Source organism: Podarcis vaucheri (genome assembly GCF_965113315.1).
Source record: "Podarcis vaucheri genome assembly, chromosome: 8".
Taxonomy (NCBI): Eukaryota; Metazoa; Chordata; class Lepidosauria; order Squamata; family Lacertidae; genus Podarcis; species Podarcis vaucheri.
In genome coordinates, this window is record NC_138766.1 from 85,664,799 (window position 1) to 85,688,380 (window position 23,582).

A 23,582-nucleotide genomic window follows, 5' to 3' on the forward strand; every position below is an offset into this window, starting at 1 on the left:
CTTGGGCCTTGTTTGGGCATTTAAATCCCCCACAAATAAGGGAGATGATGACCAAGGGCAGTAGCTCTGCTCTCTCCATCCCTTAAGAGGTTTGCATTCCCAAGGCTCAGAGGTTTTCCTGCATTCGGTGTTGGTTGGCATCTGTCTGTCTCGGGAGACAGTGGAAGAGTGTCTTCAGGGGGGAGGTCAAACCTTTGGAGAGTTACAGTGCTTGGTCAATGCTGTGAATACACAACCTGGCGCCGCCGTCATCTGCAAGGGATTGGCACACAGCATGGTTAATGTTGCTGGCGTTTATGGCGTGTTTGCCAGCGTTCATGGTGTGTTGGTCCCTTACCTTTCCTGCCCCGACCTGGCCACAGTGATCCATGCGATGGTCACCTCCAGGCTTGACTACTGTAATTCACTCTACCCGGGGCTGCCCTTGAAGCTGTCCCAGAAACTCCAGCGGGTGCAGAATGCTGCAGCGAGGCTCCTCACGGGGTCTCTGCCATGGGAGCATATTCACCCAGTGCTTTTCCAGCTGCACTGGCTCCCAGTGGAGTACAGGGTTAGATTTAAGGTGCTGGTTTTGACCTTTAAAGCCCTTCTCGGCCTAGGACCTTTGTACCTATGGGACCGCCTCTCCCGGTATGCCCCACGGAGGACCTTAAGGTCCATAAATAGCAACACCCTAGAAGTCATGGACCCTAAGGAAGTCAGATTAGCCTCAACCACAGAGCCAGGGCCTTTTCAACACTGGCTCTGGCCTGGTGGAACGCTCTTCCTCATGAGACCAGGGCCCTGCAGGATCTGATTTCTTTTCGCAGGGCCTGTAAGACAGAGTTGTTCCGCTTGGCTTTTGGCTTGGAGCCAATTTGATTCCCTCCCCCTTTTCCTTTTTTCTTTTCTCCTCCTGTGATGAGGCTGCATTTTAATGTTTCAATGTTGTATTTTAATCTTGTTTTTAAGTTGCATTCGTTCAACTTGTTTTTATTATTGCTTGTTAGCTGCCCTGAGCCCGGCCTTGGCTGGGGAGGGCAGGGTATAAATAAAATTTATTATTATTATTATTATCTCTTGTTCTGCCAATATTTTGATCTGACCAGTTGTTTCGGCTCTTGGCATGTGGTCATTGTCAGTTGAGCAAAAGTTGGGCCTACTTTAAACAATCGAATCATTGAGAATAAACTGGAAATGGAGTGTAGGGGCCATGTTTGGGTGTGTGCTTGCATAGTCCAGGAGATGTCTAGATTTAGGAAATCCAAAGAATAATGCACAACACTATCTCAGTTCATATATTACAGGCCCCTGCCCTAGACCAGGCATAGGCAAACTCGGCCATTCAGATGTTTTGGGACTACAACTTCCATCATCCCTAGCTAACAGGACCAGTGGGCAGGGATGATGGGAATTTTAGTCTCCAAACGGCTAGAGGGCCATGTTTGCCAATGCCTGCCCTAGACCATCTCCAGATGCAGAAACACAAGCTCTGTCCGCATCACTTTTTCTTTTAAAAAGTACATATTTATCTGCACAGATAAGTAACCTTTGAGGTGAAACTTAAGTAATTATTGGACTGCATCAAAATGCTGATTCAAAACATCCATTGCTTGTAGTTGGGTTCTGCTGAGTTTGTAGCAGCAGTGCAGGGCAGACTGCGCTGATCTAGCTAATTTACAGGACCTAAACTCTCTCGCTGCCTTGATTTTAGAGGGGGGCGGGGAGCTAATGTCTAGCCTTGATTTTTGCATGTCAAAATAACTAAGAAAGATGGAACAGAAACAGACGGGAGCAGGGGAAACATAGTTATGGGGGAATAGAAGAGTGTCTGCATGTGTATAGCAAGCCGTTCCGTTTTTCTGATACTTTTTATCTTGCTGTGTTCTTGTACTGTTTATTCCTGGTATGTCTGTCTTGGGGGAAAAGAAAACAAACTCTTCTACTAGGAGAAACTTGAATTCACATTCTGTTAAAAAGAATCAAATTTCACCTTTATTTCCTAATGACTCTTGTTTTGCCAATGTTATGTTCCTCTTATTCGGTTTTGTATATAAATACAGAAAAGTAGAGTATATCAACAGGAGGCAAAATGACTGGCTGTGGTTTGACAATCAAAGCTTATGCTCAGAAATGAACGAGCCCCTTTTGCCCCCTTGTGTGAGGACTGATAAAAACAGGAAATCCTCAACCATTGTTTCTGACTTCCTCTGAACTGGAAAGCTGGCTAGGAGCTTCCGAACAAGTCAGGATGTTAAACCACAATCTGAAGTTTGTTTACAAAAGTCGCTTATTCCAAAGCAGATAACTAATTTGTCGGTTCAGATGAGTTGGGAAGCTACGACTAATTAGGGACTGACTGCTTTAATTGTGGTTCACACAGAGGGAAGTTACGGAAGCAGTTTTGTTGAATCGGGTTAAGACCAAGAGAAATCCTCCTCTCCATGTATTATTTTTGGTTGGATTTTTTTAGTTGCATCTGCTTGTATGGGTGGGGTTTTTTTGGGGTGGTGGGGGTGAGCAGGCACACACAATATCCTACATGCATCTTGCACAATAACGGTGAAAAGACAGAAAAAGCTTCAGTGTAATCTGTATTGTATTCATTGGGACTGTTCCTGAATAAGGAGTGTTCAGCAATGCTAAAAATTTGTGAAATCATGACAAATATGGAGAAAATGGATACGATACTATAATCTTTACAGTGGTGCCTCAGGTTAAGAACTTAATTCGTTCTGGAGGTCCGTTCTTAACCTGAAGCACCACTTTAGCTAATGGGGCCTCCCGCTACCGCCGCACAATTTCTGTTCTCATCCTGAAGCAAAGTTCTTAACCCGAGGTACTATTTCTGGGTTAGTGGAGTCTGTAACCTGAAGCGTATGTAACCCGAAGTGTACGTAACCTGAGGTACCACTGTATTGTCATTGTCCCATACAGAACAACGAAATTGAAAATCTACATCAGACATTCAGAAACCAACAAGCCTGCTATCCCATCTATCCCAGCCTGGTTAACTCCCTAAAAACTCTGATACCCCAATATACTCCCATAGAGACTACCTTACACTGCATTTAAAACCAAAATCGCATTTGAATAGAAACTATTTCTTAGGCGGCTAGTCCTAGTCCTTATAACCCTGTACCTTCTTCCAGGGATGCGGGTGGCACTGTGGGTTAAACCACAGAGCCTAGGACTTGCTGATCAGAAGGTCGGCGGTTCAAATCCCCGTGACGGGGTGAGCCCCCGTTGCTCGGTCCCTGCTCCTGCCCACCTAGTAGTTCGAAAGCACGTCAAAGTTCAAGTAGATAAATAGGTACCACTCCAGCGGGAAGGTAAACGGTGTTTCCGTGCGCTGCTCTGGTTTGCCAGAAGCGGCTGAGTCATGCTGGCCACATGACCTGGAAGCTGTACGCCAGCTCCCTCGGCCAATAAAGCGAGATGAGCGCCGCAACCCCAGAGTCTGCCACGACTGGACCTAATGGTCAGGGGTCCCTTTACCTTTACCTATGTCTTGAACAGCTCGAATCATTTGAACTATATTGACAGTACTTTTAAAAAGAAATAGGTGTTACAAAACCTGCTTGTAATTGGTAAAATTTGTGATTTAAATCAAATACATCTGATATAAGCAATGCCTAAGATGTAGAAATTAGGCAATAAACTTCAGCTGTCTTACAAAATACTTGCAGATATGGGCATATATTCTTCTGAGTCCATGATTACTTCAGGCCTTGCTTACTCCAGTTTCCATCGCAAAGAGTTTTTTAGATTTGTTCAGTTTATTAATGGCCTTTAGCAGAATTCTGCAGTCGCTGCCAATGTGCTCCTTAAACCTGTACAGTTTGGAACTTGGATTCCTAAGAGAACAGTTTATCTTGTTCCAGATCTGCTGCAGAGGAGTCTTTTTGGAAGCCGAGCATAACTTTGAAAATCTTCCTCCTCTGAGAATGGCTGACACCTACTCTTATTTGAATATTTTGCACCAGTTGAATACCTGGTTATTCATCCAGGCCTTGGCTGGAGTTTAGTGGCAAGGTTGAGATATACCGTATTTTTCGCTCTATAAGATGCACCAGACCACAAGATGCACCTAGTTTTTGGAGGAGGAAAACAAGGGGAAAAAATTATTCTGAATCTCAAAAGCCAGAACAACAAGAGGGATCGCTACGCAGTGAAAGCAGCAATCCCTCTTGCTGTTCTGGCTTCTGGGATAGCTGCGCAGCCTGCATTCGCTCCATAAGACGCACACACATTTCCCCTTACTTCTGGGATAGCTGCGCAGCCTGCATCTGCTCCATAAGACGCACACACATTTCCCCTTACTTTTTAGGAGGGAAAATGTCTCATAGAGCAAAAAATATGGTATATAAATTATTAGCTGGTTGTACTTTATCTGCTTAGTTTTCATAAATATTTCATACATATTTGTTTTCATGTAATCTGCTTTGGAACTATGTAAATGCAAAGGAGAGAGGGGAAGGAATCTTTCTTTGGTTTTTTTTTGGAAATGTTCAGTTACCCACTGAAGGACAAGAAATTTGACCTGGCAAAGAAGCAGGCCAGGTATGCATAGGAGAGACTTGAAGGTTGTGTACCATTTTTTGGGGGAAGGAGAGAGTCCCATCAATGACTTGAGCTTTCTGGAAGAAGAACAGGTTATAAAACAAAGGATTTCTTGAGAAGTTAGTGGAATCCTGTTGAGGGGAAATGGTGCTGAATGTGGAAAGAAGCATAACCGAAAGGGTAGGGAAATAAATGTCTCTGAATTGTGGAACAGATGAAAGCGGGACATGCTGATAGCCATAAAACGAAGAGAATATAGCTAGAAGCTGTTATATAAACCAGCAAGGAGGACTTTAGATACCTAAATTTGGTGGGCTCTTCAGAGGTTAGAGAGAAGAAAGAAATGAAAGCAATGGCTTTAGGTGTATATCAGACATTTAAAGAGCAGGCATTATGAAGCAGCAAGGAGAACCAGTAATGCCAAATCAGTTCGCTATTGCATCTACAAAAGGGAGTACCGTATATAACTTGGAACAGGTCACAAATATAGACACAGCTTGTTTGTTACATACATGATATACATACATAAAGTATTGCACTTGGGCAAAAAAAATAAAAAATGAGAGGCACAAATACAAGATGGGTGACACCTGGCTTGAGAGCAGTACATGTGAAAAGGATCTAGGAGTCTTGGTTGACCACAAACTTGACATGAGCCAACAGTGTGATGCGGCAGCTAAAAAAGCCAATGCAATTCTGGGCTGCATCAATAGGAGTATAGCATCTAGATCAAGGGAAGTAATAGTGCCACTGTATTCTGCTCTGGTCAGACCTCACCTGGAGTACTGTGTCCAGTTCTGGGCACCACAGTTCAAGAAGGACACTGACAAACTGGAATGTGTCCAGAGGAGGGCAACCAAAATGGTCGAAGGCCTGGAAACGATGCCTTATGAGGAATGGCTAAGGGAGCTGGGCATGTTTAGCCTGGAGAAGAGGAGGTTAAGGGGTGATATGATAGCCATGTTCAAATATATAAAAGGATGTCACATAGAGGAGGGAGAAAGGTTGTTTTCTGCTGCTCCAGAGAAGCGGACACGGAGCAATGGATCCAAACTACAAGAAAGAAGATTCCACCTAAACATTAGGAAGAACTTCCTGACAGTAAGAGCTGTTTGACAGTGGAATTTGCTGCCAAGGAGTGTGGTGGAGTCTCCTACTTTGGAGGTCTTTAAGCAGAGGCTTGACAACCATATGTCAGGAGTGCTCTGATGGTGTTTCCTGCTTGGCAGGGGGTTGGACTCGATGGCCCTTGTGGTCTATTCCAACTCTATGATTCTATGATATTTCTTCCAGCATACCACTCCAGCATTCATGGCTAACTTGCCCAGATTCTTATCATCTCATTAACTTACCTTCGGCACACATTAAATCCTATATCAAGTAAGTTGTGCCGTTGTGAGTTTTCTGCCCATGTTTGCCATGTAAGTTACAGCCACTTCATACTTGCATGTGAATGGATTTGGCTTGGATATCCACTTCCCACACTTGCATGCAGGCATTTAACAGTGTAAATATGTCCTTAGCTGGCGTGTCTGAGAGTTGCAAATCCATCTGTTCTGATTTTGTTAATTTTTGCTTGCTAGTCCCTAATTTGACTTGCAGAATATTGATTTATTCATGTAAGCAGGCATGGGAAGAACCCACTCTTTCTGCAGATATAGTAGCCAGAATTCCTAGAACTGGGGAGCAAAAGAAACTGCTTTTAAAACTGATAATAGCATGAACCATGGGGGTTTCTTATGCATTTAAATATAGTTTTTGTTCCTTTTTAATCATCCACTGAATTAGTACAAAGCCTGTTGTGTGGGCCCTAAGCAGTGATTTGAATCCTGCCTGGTAACTGTCCCTGAATTACCTTTTTAGCAGGCAGCTCTATAAACAGCATCTTACTGGAAGTGGATTTCTGTAGTCTTCCCATGGTGTGTAGATCTTGTTTGGAACTACAGGCATAGCTCATTTTATTGCTCTTTGCTTTTTGAACTTCACAGACATTGCTCCTTACGAGGACACAGGTGCAGCAGCAGGCAGCACAGCCACTTCTAGGAAAAAGAAGTCCTCCTCTGTCGCTGCCACTGTTTGAAATTAGCCAGGGGCCAGGCGCATTTTGCACCTGGCTATTGACCACTTGCAGGGACGCGGGTGGCGTTGTGGGTAAAACCTCAGTGCCCTAGGACTTGCTGATTGTAAGGTCGGCGGTTCGAATCCCCGCGGCAGGGTGAGCTCCCGTTGTTCGGTCCCGGCTCCTGCCCACCTAGCAGTTTGAAAGCACCCCTAAGTGCAAGTAGATAAATAGGTACCGCTTTATGCGGGAAGGTAAACGGCGTTTCTGTGTGCGGCACTGGTGCTGGCTCGCCAGTTGCAGCTTCATCATGCTGGCCACTTGACGGCGCCGGCTCCCAGCCTCTTGAGCGAGATGAGCGCGCAATCCTAGAGTCGGTCACGACTGGCCCGTACGGGCAGGGGCATCTTTACCTTACTATTGACCACTTGCAACCAATTGCAGATGTCCGGGTTCCAGGATGGTGACTGACATCTCCACCATCTGGAGATGTATGCCTGAGGATCATTGGATCTGGACTGTTTTCACACACTAATACCACATCCTGTAGAATTCAGTCAGTTATATTTTATCTGCACAATCAGAATGAATATCTTGAACCAAAATGCTTTTTCTGAGCAGGAGCAGTCACCATTAAGAAAAAGTGATATGCCAATAAGTATACAGTGGTACCTTGGGTTAAGAACTTAATTTGTTCCGGAGGTCTGTTCTTAACCTGAAACTGTTCTTAATCTGAAGCACCGCTTTTGCTAATGGGGCCTCCTGCTGCTGCCGCACCGCCAGAGCACAATTTCTGTTCTCATCCTGAAGCAAAGTTCTTAACCCGAGGTACTATTTCTAGGTTAGTGGCGTCTGTAACCTGAAGCTTATGTAACCCGAGGTACCACTGTCTCTATCTATATATACAAGGACTGTCCCTGGATCGAGTGACTTTGCTTCTTTAAGTTCTCAAAAGTTCTTAACCGAGCTCAAGGTGGTCATCTGGGCTAGCCAGATGTTTAACTGGGAATCAATCACAGTCAGCCCATCATTTGAAAAATAAGACTTTAGAGTGGTCTTGTCCCAAAATGGCAACTAGACACTCTGTTTTGGCAACTGTAACCTTGGTTTAAGGAGCCATTTTTTTGTCTGTTGTTTCTGAGTTTCTAACACGGACCTCCACCCTTCTACTGGCCATGGGGTAGACCTGGCAAGGGCTGGAGCTGGGGTTTTGCGGGGGCTGGCTTAATAGACTACAGTATAGTGTGAACATAACTTTTATATGAACTGGGAAACAAAAAAAAGTGTGATTGGCTTTATTGCGGCAGTCTGGAACTGAACTTACAGTATCTCCAAGGTATGTCTGTAGTTGTATGTAGAAACCAGCCCATTACGATTGCAGTCCATCACAAGTTAAACTTTAAGATCAAGCTGTAGAGCTTACTGTTGTGATTTAAAGCACCATTATGAACCCCATTAAAGATTTATTTTGTGATAATAACTTTGATAATGTACTAGGCAAAATGAATGTCATAAGCAAAGCTTAAGCTACTCCTTGGGACAGCTTCATTTTCAAACTTCTCATAACTCTCCACTTGGATTTGTCATGCTAAAATAAAAATTAAATAAATAAAACCCCACTGGCAGAGCCCTGAGAAGTGTCTTTGAATGCTGTCAGAACAAAAGGGCGTTGAATATTTGTTCATATTACATTTCTGTCCCAGCTTTCCTCCCAAAGGAACCCAGGGTGACAAACATATAAGTGGTAGAATGAATAATAAAATAATAATAATAATAATAATAATAATAATAATAATAATAATAATAATAATAAATTATTTATACCCCACCCTTCCCGGTTCACAAAACCGGGCTCAGGGCGGCTAACAACAAATTTAAAACACTTAATTGTAGAAGCATACTTGAAACTTGACATAATTGAAACGTCTAAAAAGATGTAAAACAACCACATTACCCTCACAGCTAATCATTTCAAGATTCTTGGAAGAGTATCTTTCAGCCATCAAATGCCGGGGTCAGCAGGAATGTTTTCAAAGTCCTCCTGAAAGTTAGTGATGGAGACTGACACACCTCACCAGGGAGGGGACTTCCATAAGTAGGGGGCTGCCACTGAGAAGGCACTGTTGTGGGTTGGCGTCACCCAGGAAGACCCAACCACTGGCACCACCAGTTAGAATATTTTGAATGCGGAGCTCATTTTTGCGGAAATTGTATTTGATAAAGCAGGAGGATTCCTGGTTTTGCATAAGTGTCTACTTGATCCAAGCGTTTCCTGTTTGGCCTTGGCTACTGATGGAAGTCTATAGAGCAGGAAGTACGTGCGGCAGGAAAAAACAGCAGCACATCACTTTAATAAGGCCCTAAATTCTTTTGCACGCAACTTTAATAGAAGTAACAAAGCCGACAATAATAGTCCTCTCAGAGGAAGATTTAATTCTATCTTTGAGATTAAAGTGAAACAAGTCTACTTTTCCATTATCTAATGCACTCAATTATATTATGGTCTGCCATGTGGGTTCAGTGGGAAGCAATCCTTGCTTAGCCTACTCTGCTCTGAACAAAATCCAGTAATTCCTCCACCGACATGAATTTCTGGACTACTATAAACATTTGGGTCCATGGTTTGGGAACACGGGGATTTTAATCCTTAGCATTATCAGAAACCTTAATCACATGTTCATCTATTATATTTGAGCTAGGAGACGCACAAAGCCTACTAGTAGTACAGAATGTAATCTAGGGATTAAGGGAAGGCAAATCCTCCTGCTCATTCGACCTTGAAAATCTGATTGGATTTCCTCATTGCTCTGGCTTGGCTATCCACTATTAATTTAGCATGCTATATAGTGGAAACAATCCTGAAGTGAGTTTTGGGGGCTGCTTTGATAGCACCTGGGTTTCATGCTTCCTCAGAACAGAAGTGGAAATAAGGAGAATGGATAAGGTCACCTTTGACATTTATTTTGTGGTAGCGAGAAACGGGTCAAAGTGACAGTAGGCAGCTTGCAACTTCTGGTTCTACACGGGGCTCTTCTTAGACTTCATTGTATCATAGATGACCCTTGAATCCCTTCCAATTCTACTATTCTATGCTAGTTTGTCCTCAGTTAATAACAAATAAAAGTAAATATTATTATTATTATTATGAATTATAAGAGTTTCCATATTTTCCCATGTATAAGATGTCCCCATGTATAAGACAACTCCTAATTTTTTAAGCCAAAATTAAGAAAATGCACTATGCACTCTCCGTGTATAAGACGATCCCTTATTTTCAAATATAATCTTATGCACAGAAAAATATTGTAATCTTGATAGCCCTCTATGGCTGCATAGAAGAATGCTGCTGAGTAAAATGGGAATAGCAAATTTTCTGTGAATCCTCCCGGTGCTTCATATATCCATGGAAAGTTTTCCATTTTTAAAGGTTCAGGCCGTAAAATTCTTTAGCCATAATCAATGAATGCTGATGCAGTTGGACCAGTGGGCAGATGCCAATACAGTGTTAGGTAAGCTTGGTAGTTTTTTAAAAATTACATTCGTTTATCCAGGTTATCATCCCTAGGAAATATAGGTGGGAATACATACACGTTTTACTAATTTGTAAGCAGAGCCCGAGGAGCACAGAACAAAACAACAGATGTGCAGAACGAGCCAAATCGAAGTCTTGATTCACTGAACTGGTTGTGCAGCTTGCATAAAAACCCAAGCTAAAATACTTGTTTCATATCAAACTCGCATGTGGAACCCAAGCTTAAACTAAGCATCTTCATTTTTGTTTCACGCTAGCAAATATAAAGAATAGCGCATCATATCCTTTCTCAAGATGATAGAAATGAGGATGTTTGCATAAGTTGTGTTTTAAGTGTTTTGAGATACTTAGAAGGAGTCGCCATAGTGCCTAAGCCAGGCATAGGCAAACTCTGGCCCTCCAGATGCTTAGGACTACAATTCCCATCATCCCTAGCTACCAGGACCAGTGGTCAGGGATGATGGGAGTTGTAGCCCCAAAACATCTAGAGGGCCGGGTTTGCCTGTGCCTGGCTAAGCGCTGGGCAGGAGCTATGCATGTGTGGCACTGTAGTCAAAAGAAGTGCAGGCTATTCTGAAGGTGTATGTGCCATTTGATTTGGACCAAGTCTACCTAGGCTAGCCTTCTCCACCCTGATGCCTTCCAGATATTTTGCTTCCTGTTGACCATGCTGGCTGGAATAGTAGCCCAAAATGTCTGGAAAGGGCATTGGGTTGGGAAAGACTGACCTAAGCTCAGCCAATCATAACTTAGGCTGTGTACACATCACACCTTGGAAGCACATTCTTCCCCTCAAAGAATTCTGGGCCCTGTAAGTTCACAGAGAATAAAAATGCTAGAATTTGTGGAGTTGGCGAAGCTGACAGGGAGAATCGGGAATCGGCCCGGAGAAAAATATCAAAAGGACTGGAGCAAATTTATTAATTATCTGAAAGAAAATCGTACTCATTTAAAAACGTTTGTAGCATTAACGTGGAATGTTTTGCAATGTGAAATTAAGATGTTGATTTATAAACAAGAATGTGATATTTTAAGGTGATTATAGGATAAAGAAATGATTATGGGAATGCGAAAAATATGTTGTAGACTATAGGGATGTCAGAAAGAGAGATAGAAGGAAGTCTAAGCTCATTTTGAGCAAATATTATAAGTTGTGAATATGTGTACTGAATTAAATGAAACATGGAAAATTCAATAAAAATTATGGTAAAAAAAAAAGAATTCTAGGCCCTGTAGGTTACCCTCCTTCACAGAGTTAGTGTTCGAAACTCCCATCGTTCTAGGTGCATTTTGCGACAGGGAATTTCATTAACGCGAGGAGTTTCTGAGCTCTGGGCGCAGTACTGCGCCTAAGATTTCAGATTAAAACTGCAGAGTGGAAGGAAAGGAGGACCTTTTTCTGCTTCCTCACTTCCAGCTACTCTCCGAAGACTAAAGAAGAGACCAGGAGCAGCAGACTTTTTCAGCAGGGGGCCGGTTCACTGTCCCTCAGGCCTTGTGGGGGGCCGGACTATATTTTGAAGAAAAAACTGAACGAATTTCTATGCCCCACAAATAACCCAGAGATGCATTTTAAATACAAGGACACATTCTACTCATGTAAAAACTGATTCCCGGATCATCTGCGGGCCAGATTTAGAAGGCGATGGGGCCGGATCCAGCCCCCGGGCCTTAGTTTGCCTACCCATGAAAGAGACCCTCTTAAGAATATGAGGGTGGTGAGCAGGGGAAGGACTAGACCACGTGAAAAATGAACATAATATTTTAGCTGCAGTTCATTCATTTTCAGCTTTACATTTTTGTTATTAGAAAAGCGTGCCTAGACATCCCATTGTTGCGCCCATAACCTAGATTTAAAGATACCATTTAACTCCTAGCTTTCGTATCTCAGTTTCTAACATTGCAGAGTTACAGTTTCCAGCAGCCCTTTTACTACGGTACCCAGAATTCTTTGAGGGGGGAAATGTGCTTTGAATGTGCTTTAAAGGAATGGTTTGTATGCAGTCTTAGTCTAACCTAACCTAGTGAACAGGTTCTATAGCAGCTGTTCATAGCAGCTCCCAGTATCGTTTGTTCCTTATAGTATTTTTTACTGCAGTTTAACACTATTCTGTCTTTAGTATCTGTAGGGCTGTCTCAACTTTAGGATTGCTCTTCTGCCAAAGGAAATGCCAGCTCCCTCAGTTTTCCATCATATTCTTGGAAACAAGTTTTCTGCTGCTTTTTTTGGGGGGGGGGGATGCTGATCCGATACGATTTGGGTTTTTTAAAGTTTAATTGCATACCTGCAGTTGTTTCACCCTTAACGTATTTAGGAACTGGTTTCAGCTTAAGAATTCTTGAGGGGAGAAATAGCTTGATAATGAAGCAAAACAGCAGATGTTTGCACTTTTGCTTATTACATGGCTTTTGTGTGTGTGCGTGTGTGTCTATTTCGGTCCTGTTTCCAAAATAATGTTTTCTGGCAAATACAGTTACGTTGGCAGTTGCGGAGGTTGGCAGTCCTAACTTCATTTTAGGAGAGCAGCCTTGCCTGCAAGTTTGACAGTGGGGTTCCAAACCAAAGTTAAATTCCTAACTCAAATAAAGTAGCCAATAAAAACTTTGTGGCCATTTACTCTGCCTCGTCTGTTTTGAGGGAAAATTCTGAATATGTGTGTTGCTGTCAGCTGTGTACTTCATTGCCCTGAGGCAGGTTAGCAGTGTCTAACCCCCAGTTTGCAATATGGGGATAATAACACCCATCTGTCTTAACAGTGGAGTTGCAGGGATTACTACATGAGTCGTACTTTGATCACGACTATGTGCCTTATAAATGCTAAGTGCTGTCATCGGGAATGTGCCTCCATAGGTACAGAATGGGTTTATTTTAAGGCTGCCCTCTTCACATGGGCTATTTTACGTTCTAGATAAGATACCAAAGCCTCAACAGAGGCCTTTTTGAGTTTAATGAAGAGTTTGGGAGAAAGCGGAACAAATGATGGCTAAATATACTTCTCCGTGATAATGAATATTCATTGTATCGGCGTCATTAATGAGGTACTTAGGAATACTGTGTTCAGGTTTAGCCCTTGTTAAATGGCGAAAAAAACTATTTGAGAATAATTGAAGAGTTGTGTAGGATTAATTCCTTCCTTTCTCAAATCCGCCTGCTTCTAATTTGGAACTGCAAAGTTCTGAACGTGCTGACAACTTTCCTTGCCTCTTTTAGTGTGTATGAAGTCCTAAATGTCTTTAGGCAGCAGCCTAAAGATTAAGGCCCAGGAATAGAACACTTTCCTCTTAGGAGGATGAAGAGTGTATGGAAGGAAGTAGTTTTACACAGTGTGCATTAAATCTAAAAGAAAGGAACTGTCTCAGAATTTCTTTGTTGGGCTTAATCCAAAGGTTCCCTTCCCATGACAGAAGGCTACTTCCAGATCCGGCCCAGCTCTTTGTAGGAAGTAACAACAACACATAACCTAAGTCAGGGGTCAGTAACCTTTTTCAGCAGGGGGCCGGTCCACTATCCTTCAGACCTTGTGGGGGGCCGGACTATATCTTGAAAAAAATATGAACAAATTCCTATGCCCCACAAACAACCCAGAGATGCATTTTAAATAAAAGCACACATTCTACTCTTGTAAAAACACCAGGCAGGCCCCACAAATAACCCAGAGATGCAGTTTAAATAAAAGGGCACATTCTACTCATGTAAAAACACGCTGATTCCCGGACCGTCCGCGGGCCAGATTGAGAAGGTGATTGGGTCGCATCCGGTTGCCTACCCTTGACCTAAGCGGAAAACCCCTTCCAAGAGCCCAGTGAGATCCTGACATTTTTTAGGAGCCATGGGATGTTGAGGGTCATTTGGAAAAGAACAGATATTGGGGATGGGGAGCTGGAGATTGGAAGGCCCTGATTTTGAGCCCTTTACAGCATGTAGTATTCTTGAACTCCTAACAGGAACAATGCATTGCAACGCTTCATTGTAGGCTCCACTTGGTAGTTGCTAGATTAGATGACTTCTTAAAAAGGAAAGACAGAGGATTCATTCGTCTCCCTGACTATTAAATTGTGCGAGTTTGAGCAGCAATGAAGAAACCAACCAGATAGAGGCATATTTCCACCTCCTTTTTTTATATAACCTCAAATCTTTGGCCCATGTGATTTCCAAGTGTACCTGGAACCATGAGGACAGACAGCCATAAATTACAGTGAAATCTGGGATTCAACAGCTGTACTTTGCTCTCCATTGCTTAAATCAATACAATGTACGTAAGCAGAAGGAGCATAGCAAAATGCAGTGGTGCATCCATGCAGATTACATCCACGGCACCCCCTGTTAAAGCGACCAAGTATTAAATGATTTCTGAAGGTGCTTCTGTCAGCCACAGAACAGAGTGCTTGACTTGATAGACAAACAGACCAGATTCCTGTGCTGCGTACTGTGAGATTTTTCAAAATTGCCCTGAAGAAAAACATTTACGTAAATCAGAAGACAAATTAAAAGCAATTAGGGGGAAATTAACGCTGAAAACAAATTGTGTTCTCTCTGTTGCAGAAATTGAAAAATTCCAAAAAGGGGAAGAAGGCAAGGAAGAAGAAAAGTACATTGATGTAGTGATTAACAAAAACATGAAATTGGGACAGAAAGTATTAATTCCAGTAAAACAGTTTCCCAAGGTAAGTTCAGTGTCATGAAACACCACCTGTTTTGCTTCTGATCACTTTGGATGTTACGGGCAGTTTTCTTTTTATTTATTTTATTTATTTAAAGCAGCAGCATCCAAGTGGACCCACAAGAAGAAGAAAAATCCACCATAGGGCATTTTCTTTATTTGGCCAAAAACTTGTGCAAACGTTCAACTTTTGCAGAACTGTTGTGGGGTGGGTGGGTGTGAGAGAGAAAACAGAGCAAGAAAGAGAAAACATGCTTTGCTGATAGTGAAACCCTCTGTCTGCATCTTACTTAATAAGATGGTGTGAGAAAGGAAGCAGGGTTAGGTGCAGCTCAAGTGTCAGGTTGCACTGAGGCCTCTGGGGACGCACAAAACTACAATGGCTGCGCCTGGATCTTTGCAAATACAAAAGCTGGCCATTAGACAGGTAGGTCTGTCCTCGTCCGAAACGCACAGGTTCATTTCCAGGCCCCTCAGAACTGTGGGAGAAATCCTCAAGTTCTGTAAGCACGAGGAAAAGGCGAACCTGATTTTGGGTGTGTAAAAACTTGCAACGTTAAGATCCAACTCAATACATTATTATGGGAGTTCTGTAATCTAAACCCAAGAGTGATGAACCTCCTTATGTTGAGGCCCACTCCTCTTTCTCTCTCCCGTTCCCTACTGGGAACTGATTGCTTGCAAAGAGCTCTTTCAACCCCACCCAGTTCCTTTTTGGCTTTTTTGCCACCCCCCCCCCCAAAAAAAAAATTCTCCACTCTTAGACATTAGGCAAAGGGCTGGATGGAATGACTTTGGTAGAGTACCGTATTTTCTGCCGTATAAGACGACTGGGCGTATAAGACGACCCCCCAACTTTTCCAGTTAAAATATAGAGTTTGGGATATACTCGCCGTATAAGTCTACCCCTCTTCCAATGCACACCAAATAAAAATTAAAAAAACAGTGTCCAGTCCACCTCGGAAATCCGCTCTACTTCCCAGTGGCGGGGCTTCTGGGGCCAATTTTGAAGCTTATTTCTGCTTCATCTAGAGAGCTTGGTGTCCTCTGATTTAATTTGCTGTTGTTTTATCCTTTGGTGGGGAGTTGCTGCAGGAGCTGCTGCTGTAACTGGCGTATAAGACGACCCCCGACTTTTGAGAAGATTTTCCTGGGTTAAAAAGTAGTCTTTTACCCCAGAAAATACAGTAAACTTGTAAGGCCACATGCAATCTTTTGCTACTACCCCATTAAAAATATTGATATTATTATTACTATTTAAATTTCTATACCACCCTTTATCCAAGGATCACAGGGCAGTTTACAATAAAAATAAAATTAAGGTGAAATTATAACATGTATATCTTGATACAACAAAATGAGGCTATTTTGCCTTATACAACCTGATAGGTCACTTTTTATTTTACAGGGGTATTTTGTTGTATTGAGCTGGGTACTGATTCCTTTGTAACGAATAAATTTTTGCATGAATATTAGGTTTTTTAAAAAAACAAACCAGCCTTTTGGACCCTTTTTGCCGACAGCGACTCTGCTTCAGAAATGAGTTTTGTTGAAGTTCCAGTGCCCAGGCTGTTTGCAAGCTCACTTCTGTTGATGAGTGAACGCTGCAGATGAATTATGCAGTTGGAATTATTATGAGAGCAGTCCTATAGCAAGGTCAGCAAGGAGCAGAGGGTTAGGATCCAGCAGACCTGAGAGTTGTTAGATCAGAGAGTGGTTTGAACCTAAACCAGCCTTAGAAATTCTCTTTAGCCATCATTAAATGAAACTCATTCATCCCATCTGTAGCCTACGTTTCCTCCCGGGAGCTCTAGGTGGCATACATAATTCTCCTTCTCCCCATTTTATCCTCATAACAACTTTGTGAGGTAGACTAGGTTGAGAGTGAGTGGCTGGCCCAAGGGCACCCAGTGAACTTCATGCCTGAATAACTATTTGAACCCTGGTCTCCCAGGTTCTCGTCCAACTCTCTAACCAATGCACCACACTGATTCTTCTGCATGGCAGTAGAGTTTCCTGATTTGGTTGTTCTTGCCTGGTGATTGAGTATATGAGTTGAAGGCCTGTCCCTTGGCTCTTCTTGGTTCAGGCAACAGATCTCTCAAGAGAATCTCTTGTAATGAGAAAACAACCTCCCAATTTGCTGAAGAATTATTCGGGAGCAATTCTCCTGCTAACTAAGGGGCTCCCTCAATTTCCTTCAGTGACTCATGTCATTCTTCGCGTCTTGCATGTTTAGTCTCTTTTGAGGATGCTGGAATAGATGGATGGTTTTCACAGTACAGGAAAGCAAAGAACTGGGGTGTCCCAAGGATCTGTAGCACATTTTTATAATAGCAATATGGGACATACATTAAATATTGAGACCGGAGACTATTTACTTATTCATTAACGAACTGGAGTCAGTACTAAGCAGCGAGGCAGCCCAGTAACTGAAACATCTATGCTGAAAAGTTATATCCTTTTTATGCTGGTTTTAACTACTTGGGTTTTCTGCAAAGTAACCTAGCATTAATAAAAATAAATAAATTCCTTCCAGTAGCACCTTAAAGACCAACTAAGTTAGTTCTTGGTATGAGCTTTCGTGTGCATGCACACTTCTTCAGATACACTGAAACAGAAGTTGCCAGATCCTTCTATTAGTTGGTCTTTAAGGTGCTACTGGAAGGAATTTTTTTATTTTGACTATGGCAGACCAACACGGCTACCTATCTGTAACTAGCATTAATAGTTTGGTGAGGGCCCATAGAATATTCTCTGTTGGGGATGCTTAACCCAGAACTGCAGTTCCCAGAGTTCACATTAAACCAGTTTTAAGTCTTTGGCAGCCTTCTCCAACTTGGTTCTTCTAGATGTTTTGGGCTCCACTTCCTTCAGCCCTGAGCCAGCATTACCAAATGGTAAGAGAATATGGGAGTTGGAACTTCAAAACATTTGCAGGGCATCAGGTGGGGTAGCTTGGTCTATGGTAACAGATACACCCTAAGAGTTGTTAGGTCTTTAGACATGTTGTAATTGAGCCACCCGAGGAGCTTATTTCAGGTCTCCTTTGTGCCAGTTATTTCTTAGGAATATTGCTGACACCTGAAGAGATGAGTCCACAAGATGACTGTTGTTCATTGTTTTAGTGTTATGTGTACTATAGCTCTCCAACATTCTTTGAAGAAGAGTTCCAGCTTCTGATGCATCCCAGTAATAAGTATCAAGTGAGCAACATGAACAGGATATCTCTATTGATATCAAAGGGAATGCAAGTTCAACAACTGCAATTAATTATGCATTGAAATCTATATTTTAGATTGTAAACACTATTCACAGGGCTGTGGTTATGTGGGAAGACTGCAAAGAGCAGCATCATTATTGCTGTGTATCTTCAAAAATGAAAAAGAAAAAGTCTTGGCTTTCCAAATTGCTTGCATCAGTAACAGAGCTGAAGTTTAATATTTCCTAATTGATATTTTGGGTCTGTATGAATGTTCTGCCTTCAGATTTATATCTTAAAGTAGCTACTTGACATTGTGATATAGATTTCTTGCATGGTTTACTGTAAATGAATAATTCCTCATTTAGGAATGCATTGAAGATTTATTTATATTGCTTTCCCTTAATAGCATACCTGGCTGTGTATTTTAGACGGCTCTATTACTGCAAAAGAAGCCTTGTAATCATTAAATCATGACAGGGTTTGAAATATATTGACCACTGTTCCATTAAACTAAAAAGCAGATCTTTATGTAAGTTAACTATGGAGCACCATTTTAAGCTATGATTGTTTTCTAATAAAATGAGGGAATTGTCGACAAGGCAATACTGATGTCTGGAGGGTTCCTCCCCCCCCCCCCGGCTATGGTGCTTTTACTAATTGTTTGAGGCTACATCTACCAAAAATAAAAATCAACAACAGCTTCCCTCGCCAAATTGTCATTACTTCCCTCAAAGAATCCGGGGCATGAAGCTTGCTAATCTTGAAGTTTTATTGGCTCCCCTGTAATTCCTAAAATTCCATGGAGAGGTCATGATAGTTAAGAGCCTGTGCAAATAGAGTAGACTGTGGGATTGGGCCATTCCCTCCCCTAACTGCTCCTTGCTCACTTCCTGGGTGTGTTCTCACACCATGGTAGGCTGTGGTTAATGGTTTATCATGATCATTCATATCATTCCCTCATCACTCCCCCCTGAAGGACCAGGTGCGCAGCCTGGGAGTCATTTTGGACTCACAGCTGTCCAGGGAGGCGCAGATCAATTCTGTGTCCAGGGCAGCTGTCTACCAGCTCCATCTGGTATGCAGGCTGAGACCCTACCTGCCCACAGACTGGTTCACCAGAGTGGTGCACGCTCTGGTTATCCCCCGCTTGGATTACTGCAATGCGCTCTCCGTGGGGCTACCTTTGAAACTAACTAACTAATCCAGAATGCGGCAGCTAGACTGATGACTGGGTCTGGTCACCGGGACCATATAACACCAGTTCTAAAAGATATTCACTGGCTCCCAGTATGTTTCTGAGCAGAATTCAAAGTGTTGGTGCTCACCTTTAAAGCCCTAAACAGCCTTGGCCCAGTATATCTGAAGGAACATCTCCACCCCAAACGCTCAGCCCAGACACAGAGGTCCTCCTCCAGGGGTCTTCTCCTGGTTCTTTCACTGCAAGAAGCAAAGTTACAGGGAACGAGTAGTGGCGCCCACCCTGTGGAACACCCTCCCATCAGTTGTCAAGGAGATAAAAGAACTACACAACTTTTAGAAGACATCTGAAGGTGGCCCTGTATCAGGGAGTTTCTAATGCTTCATGTTTTACTATGTTTTTATATATGCGGTAAGCTGCCCAGAGTGGCTGGGGAAACCCAGCCAAATGGGTGAGGTATAATAATAATTATTATTTATTAGCTCCTTATGAGAAGCGAACAGGAGCAAGCAAACCACAACCCTTGGCTTGAAGTTGGATTCAAACCAGGGATCATGGTTTGTTTTGCTCCAAAAACACTTGAAGTCAAGGCTGGGTCTTGGCTTGTTTGTTCCTGCCTGCTAGCAGGGAAGAAGAATGTGGCAGTGATGCCGGACCAATCTGCAGCCCTAATTCCTTCTCCCCTTTACCCTGTGTCAGTAGGGCATCTGGTGTTAATGCCAAAACTTTTTTAAAATGAAGAAGCTAGCATTGAGTGACCCTGTAGTTTCATTGGCCAAGGATTAATGTTGGACACATGCAGTACTGATGAAACAGGAAGAAGGGGAACTTGTGAGTGAGCAATAAGGAGTTAGGGGAAGGAGCCCATGATCCTGCAACCTATTCATGAGCACCTAATGGCTATGCTAGAATTACCTCTGCATCAGCCTCGCATGAGCTTAAAACTAGTTTAGGTTTATATTATAAAACTGGCTGAAAAGCAAATTCCGCGGGTCATTTTTGACACAGTAAAAGTCTTTACTTCTTTACTATCCTGGTGAGCCTTTCTTACAGCTTGTTCCTACATGGTGACAATCGATTCCCCATGTCATGAAATCTCAAAAGAGGGATTCTTATGCAGCCTGGATAGCTCAGTTGGGTGTGCTTCTTTACATAACAGTGGATGCTAGTTCAATGTGTTGATGGATAATACTCAGTCTGAGTTCCTCAAGAAACTTGGATACAAGGCGACTTCCTATCGATCTTCCATAATGTTTACTGATTAGAAGAGCTTAGTAAGAACATAAAGGTCCTTCTGGATTCAACTGAAGATCCACAAAGTCTAGTGTTCCGTTTCCTGAATTGGGCATTGCCCCTCTGATTCTGGGTGTTCATTCAGCTGTCTCAGCTAATGGCCATCAAAGATCTCCCTCTTGCCACCTGTGAATTTTGTCCCATTCTTCTTGAAACGTGGCATTATCCTGTGGAAGGGTCAACAATCCATAGGGTGAATAAAATACTTTCCTTTTGTCTGTTCTGAAGAGCCATCTGATCAACTTCATTCTAAGTTCAAGTATTATATAAGAAGGGGATTCCCTGGCATCAACTCTCTTCAAGCAGTTGTTATTTTTATACCTTAATTATGCCAACCCAACAGTCATATCTTCTAACCTAAAAAGCTTCAAACGTTTTATCCTTTATAGGGAAGGTTCTCTAGCCCTTTGTTTTTGTTGCTCTTTTCTATATATCTTCTGGTGCTGTCATCCTCCCTTGGAGATTTATTCATTTAAAATATTTCCTACCCAACCTTCACTGTAAGGTTCCAAGACAGGTGACAGCAATAGAATATACAATTATGAAAACCAGCTAAAACCATTCCAATAATTAAACCCACCCTGAATGGAACAGGACATTAAGAGAGGGGGTGGCCAGAGCTATATATTGTATTCCAAATGCAGTCACACTGTAGATATGAAATCTGTAGAAATAAAAACCTGTTTCATTACATCGTTCACTGCTGGAACGCTGTTGGAGTCGACACTTTCATTGCTCTCTCTACTGTGCCTCAAAGATCTTCTTCGGTAGTCACAGCCAGTTTAGATAACATCATTACATCTATAAAGTTCAATTCCCCCCATCCCACTATGCATCATTTTGCACTTGTTGAACCTAATTTCTCCTCTTCTTGCATCTTCACCCACTTTGAAGACACACTTCTGGAGTCTCACAGACTGCTTTGGATTTCATGATTTATTTGCTGGCGTCAGAAAATTTGGCTATTCTACCACTCGCCCTTGACTTCACATTGTTTATATCATTGGCTCCAGTACAGAATCTTGGGGGGATTCCTTTGATTACCACTGTGAGAACTGTTTGTCCTTCCCTCTGTCCCTTAACCAGTTACAAACCTATGAGGCCAAGAACAGGAGCAAGAGAATAGGCACAAACAGCTTTTCTTCTTCTTCTTTTTTAATAGTCTTCTTAAAATGGAAACTAGGGTGTGGGTGGAGAGGCTGCAGAGAATATCCTAGACCTGCACGCAGAAGAGAGTTCTTCCATATGCATAGAGTCTTAACAGGAATGCATGTTTCTTAACATAAATGCACAGGTGCATTTCTCACCATAACGATTACTGATAACCAGACTTATATTGGCACAGTTTCAAGTAAACCTTTCTGTTAAGAGGTATTGTGTCGTTGAGGTGACGTCTTGCAAATCTTTCCCCTCACTTACTGCCTGTTGGTATGTTGTGATAGGTCATGAGAATACTGTTTTGGCGTCGATTTTACACCACTCTTTCTCTGTTTACACTCCATCCTGTTTCAGTTTACCTTAGTTGAGCATTCCCCCTATTCATTAGCTGCTGATATTCATATGGGCATGGACATCTGAACCAGGGCTTGCACCAAAGGAACTGATGCCCATTAATTGCCTTGTTTTTCCTCCAACTCTAACATTCCCATTCTTTCCTAGCTGAAGCCCCATAATGGTCCATGTGAAGTTAAGATTTATTTATTAATTTATTTATTATTATTGGCCTTATCAAGCATCACTTTAACTTTCACAACATTGAGCCACATTTCCTATTTTAGTTAACGTGCACCCATTTCGGAGAGATCCTTTAGGAGATCTTCACGGTCCCTTTTTGTTTTTTACCCCCTTGAATAAAGTGACTCATCAGCACTGGTCCCAGTACAAGTCTCTTGCGGGAGCACTACTTGTTAATGATGCATTCTCAGAACTCTCCCATTTAGTAGTGATTCTTGTTCTTTAACCAGTTACTAATACACAAAAGGATACGTCCTCTTCTTTCGTTATCATTTTGAGTGACGGACTTTCTGAACTACTTCTTTCAAAGTCCAAGTATATAGTGTCTACCAGGTCACCACTATCCAAATGCTTTTTGATACTCTGAAAAGCAAAACAGCAAAACAACCCATCCTTCCAAAAACAACTCTTAAAATGTTGGTGAGATGGCGTTGACCTTTGCGGAAACTATGCAAATTCCTATTCATCAAGACTTGTCTTTCTATATGTTGGAGACTCCTTTTTCTTCAATACATTTTGAGCCTGTTTCAGACTGTTTACTCCCAGATGGGTATATATTTTCACGGTCTTGTCTTGAAGGATGGTTTAAAATATTCTCAGTTTGGTGGGGAAAGTCAACCAGTGTGAAGATCATGTACTTGTCTGTTACCTTATTTGGATTACGAGAGGAGGTAAGGTGGGCAGATACCACACCATCTCAACCACCCTGTGTCAGAGGCTTATGCACTGCAAGTGCAACGCAGTATAAACTGGTTGATACTTGTCTTGACAGAGATGACCTCCCATTTTAATAATGTTCTTTCCACGGTAATTTGGTTACCAGTTAATGTTGCTACCAACCATTGCCTGTGTCTGCAGTTAAGGGACGTTTCCCTTTAATTTTGCATGCCTAAATTGGCCTGATGTGTTAAGAGAGCAGAGCTCTGTCGGTGCTAGCCTTTTTGAGCCCGCTTCCTCTAGGAAGCCTCCAGGGATTAAGTGTATAGTATCTGCAGAGATCTCTTTACTGACTTCTATTATCCACAGAGGCTTTTCCTCTTCCAATCTACTCAGATATTGAAAGGAGTTGAACTCAATCAGTCACTCTTAAAGGCTTGGTGTACAAAACGGCAGAGTAGCTTCATTGCAAGATATCTCCTAATCTTTTAAACCTGATGGAGCGCTTCCAGAAGCTGCTTGGATGTGGGGAACAATTTGAAGAGGCTAGTGCTAATCCTGTATCAGTTGTTAAGAAGTTTCAGGGCTGGATTTCTTGCCGGTGACAAAGGAGTGAGGGACTAACACAAAAGTTACCCTGGTCCCCTTCGTGGTCAAGTTATGTGCTAACCTTTAACAAGCTTAAGGGAAGGAAGCAGGGA

The 23,582-nt window shown here is 42.3% G+C and overlaps 1 protein-coding gene across 2 annotated transcripts in view; it reads left to right on the forward strand.

Moving 5' to 3' along the window:
• KHDRBS3 (KH RNA binding domain containing, signal transduction associated 3) overlaps nucleotides 1-23,582 on the forward strand; it is a 110,133-nt gene that overhangs the window by 33,999 nt on the left and 52,552 nt on the right. For both annotated transcript variants that reach the window (XR_014222849.1, XM_082235843.1), the window contains exon 2: nucleotides 14,677-14,798. Coding sequence is in view for 1 of the 2 variants with exons in the window: in XM_082235843.1 (XP_082091969.1) it covers nucleotides 14,677-14,798 (122 nt within the window). In the remaining variant the exon portion in view is untranslated. The remainder of the gene's footprint in view (nucleotides 1-14,676; nucleotides 14,799-23,582) is intronic.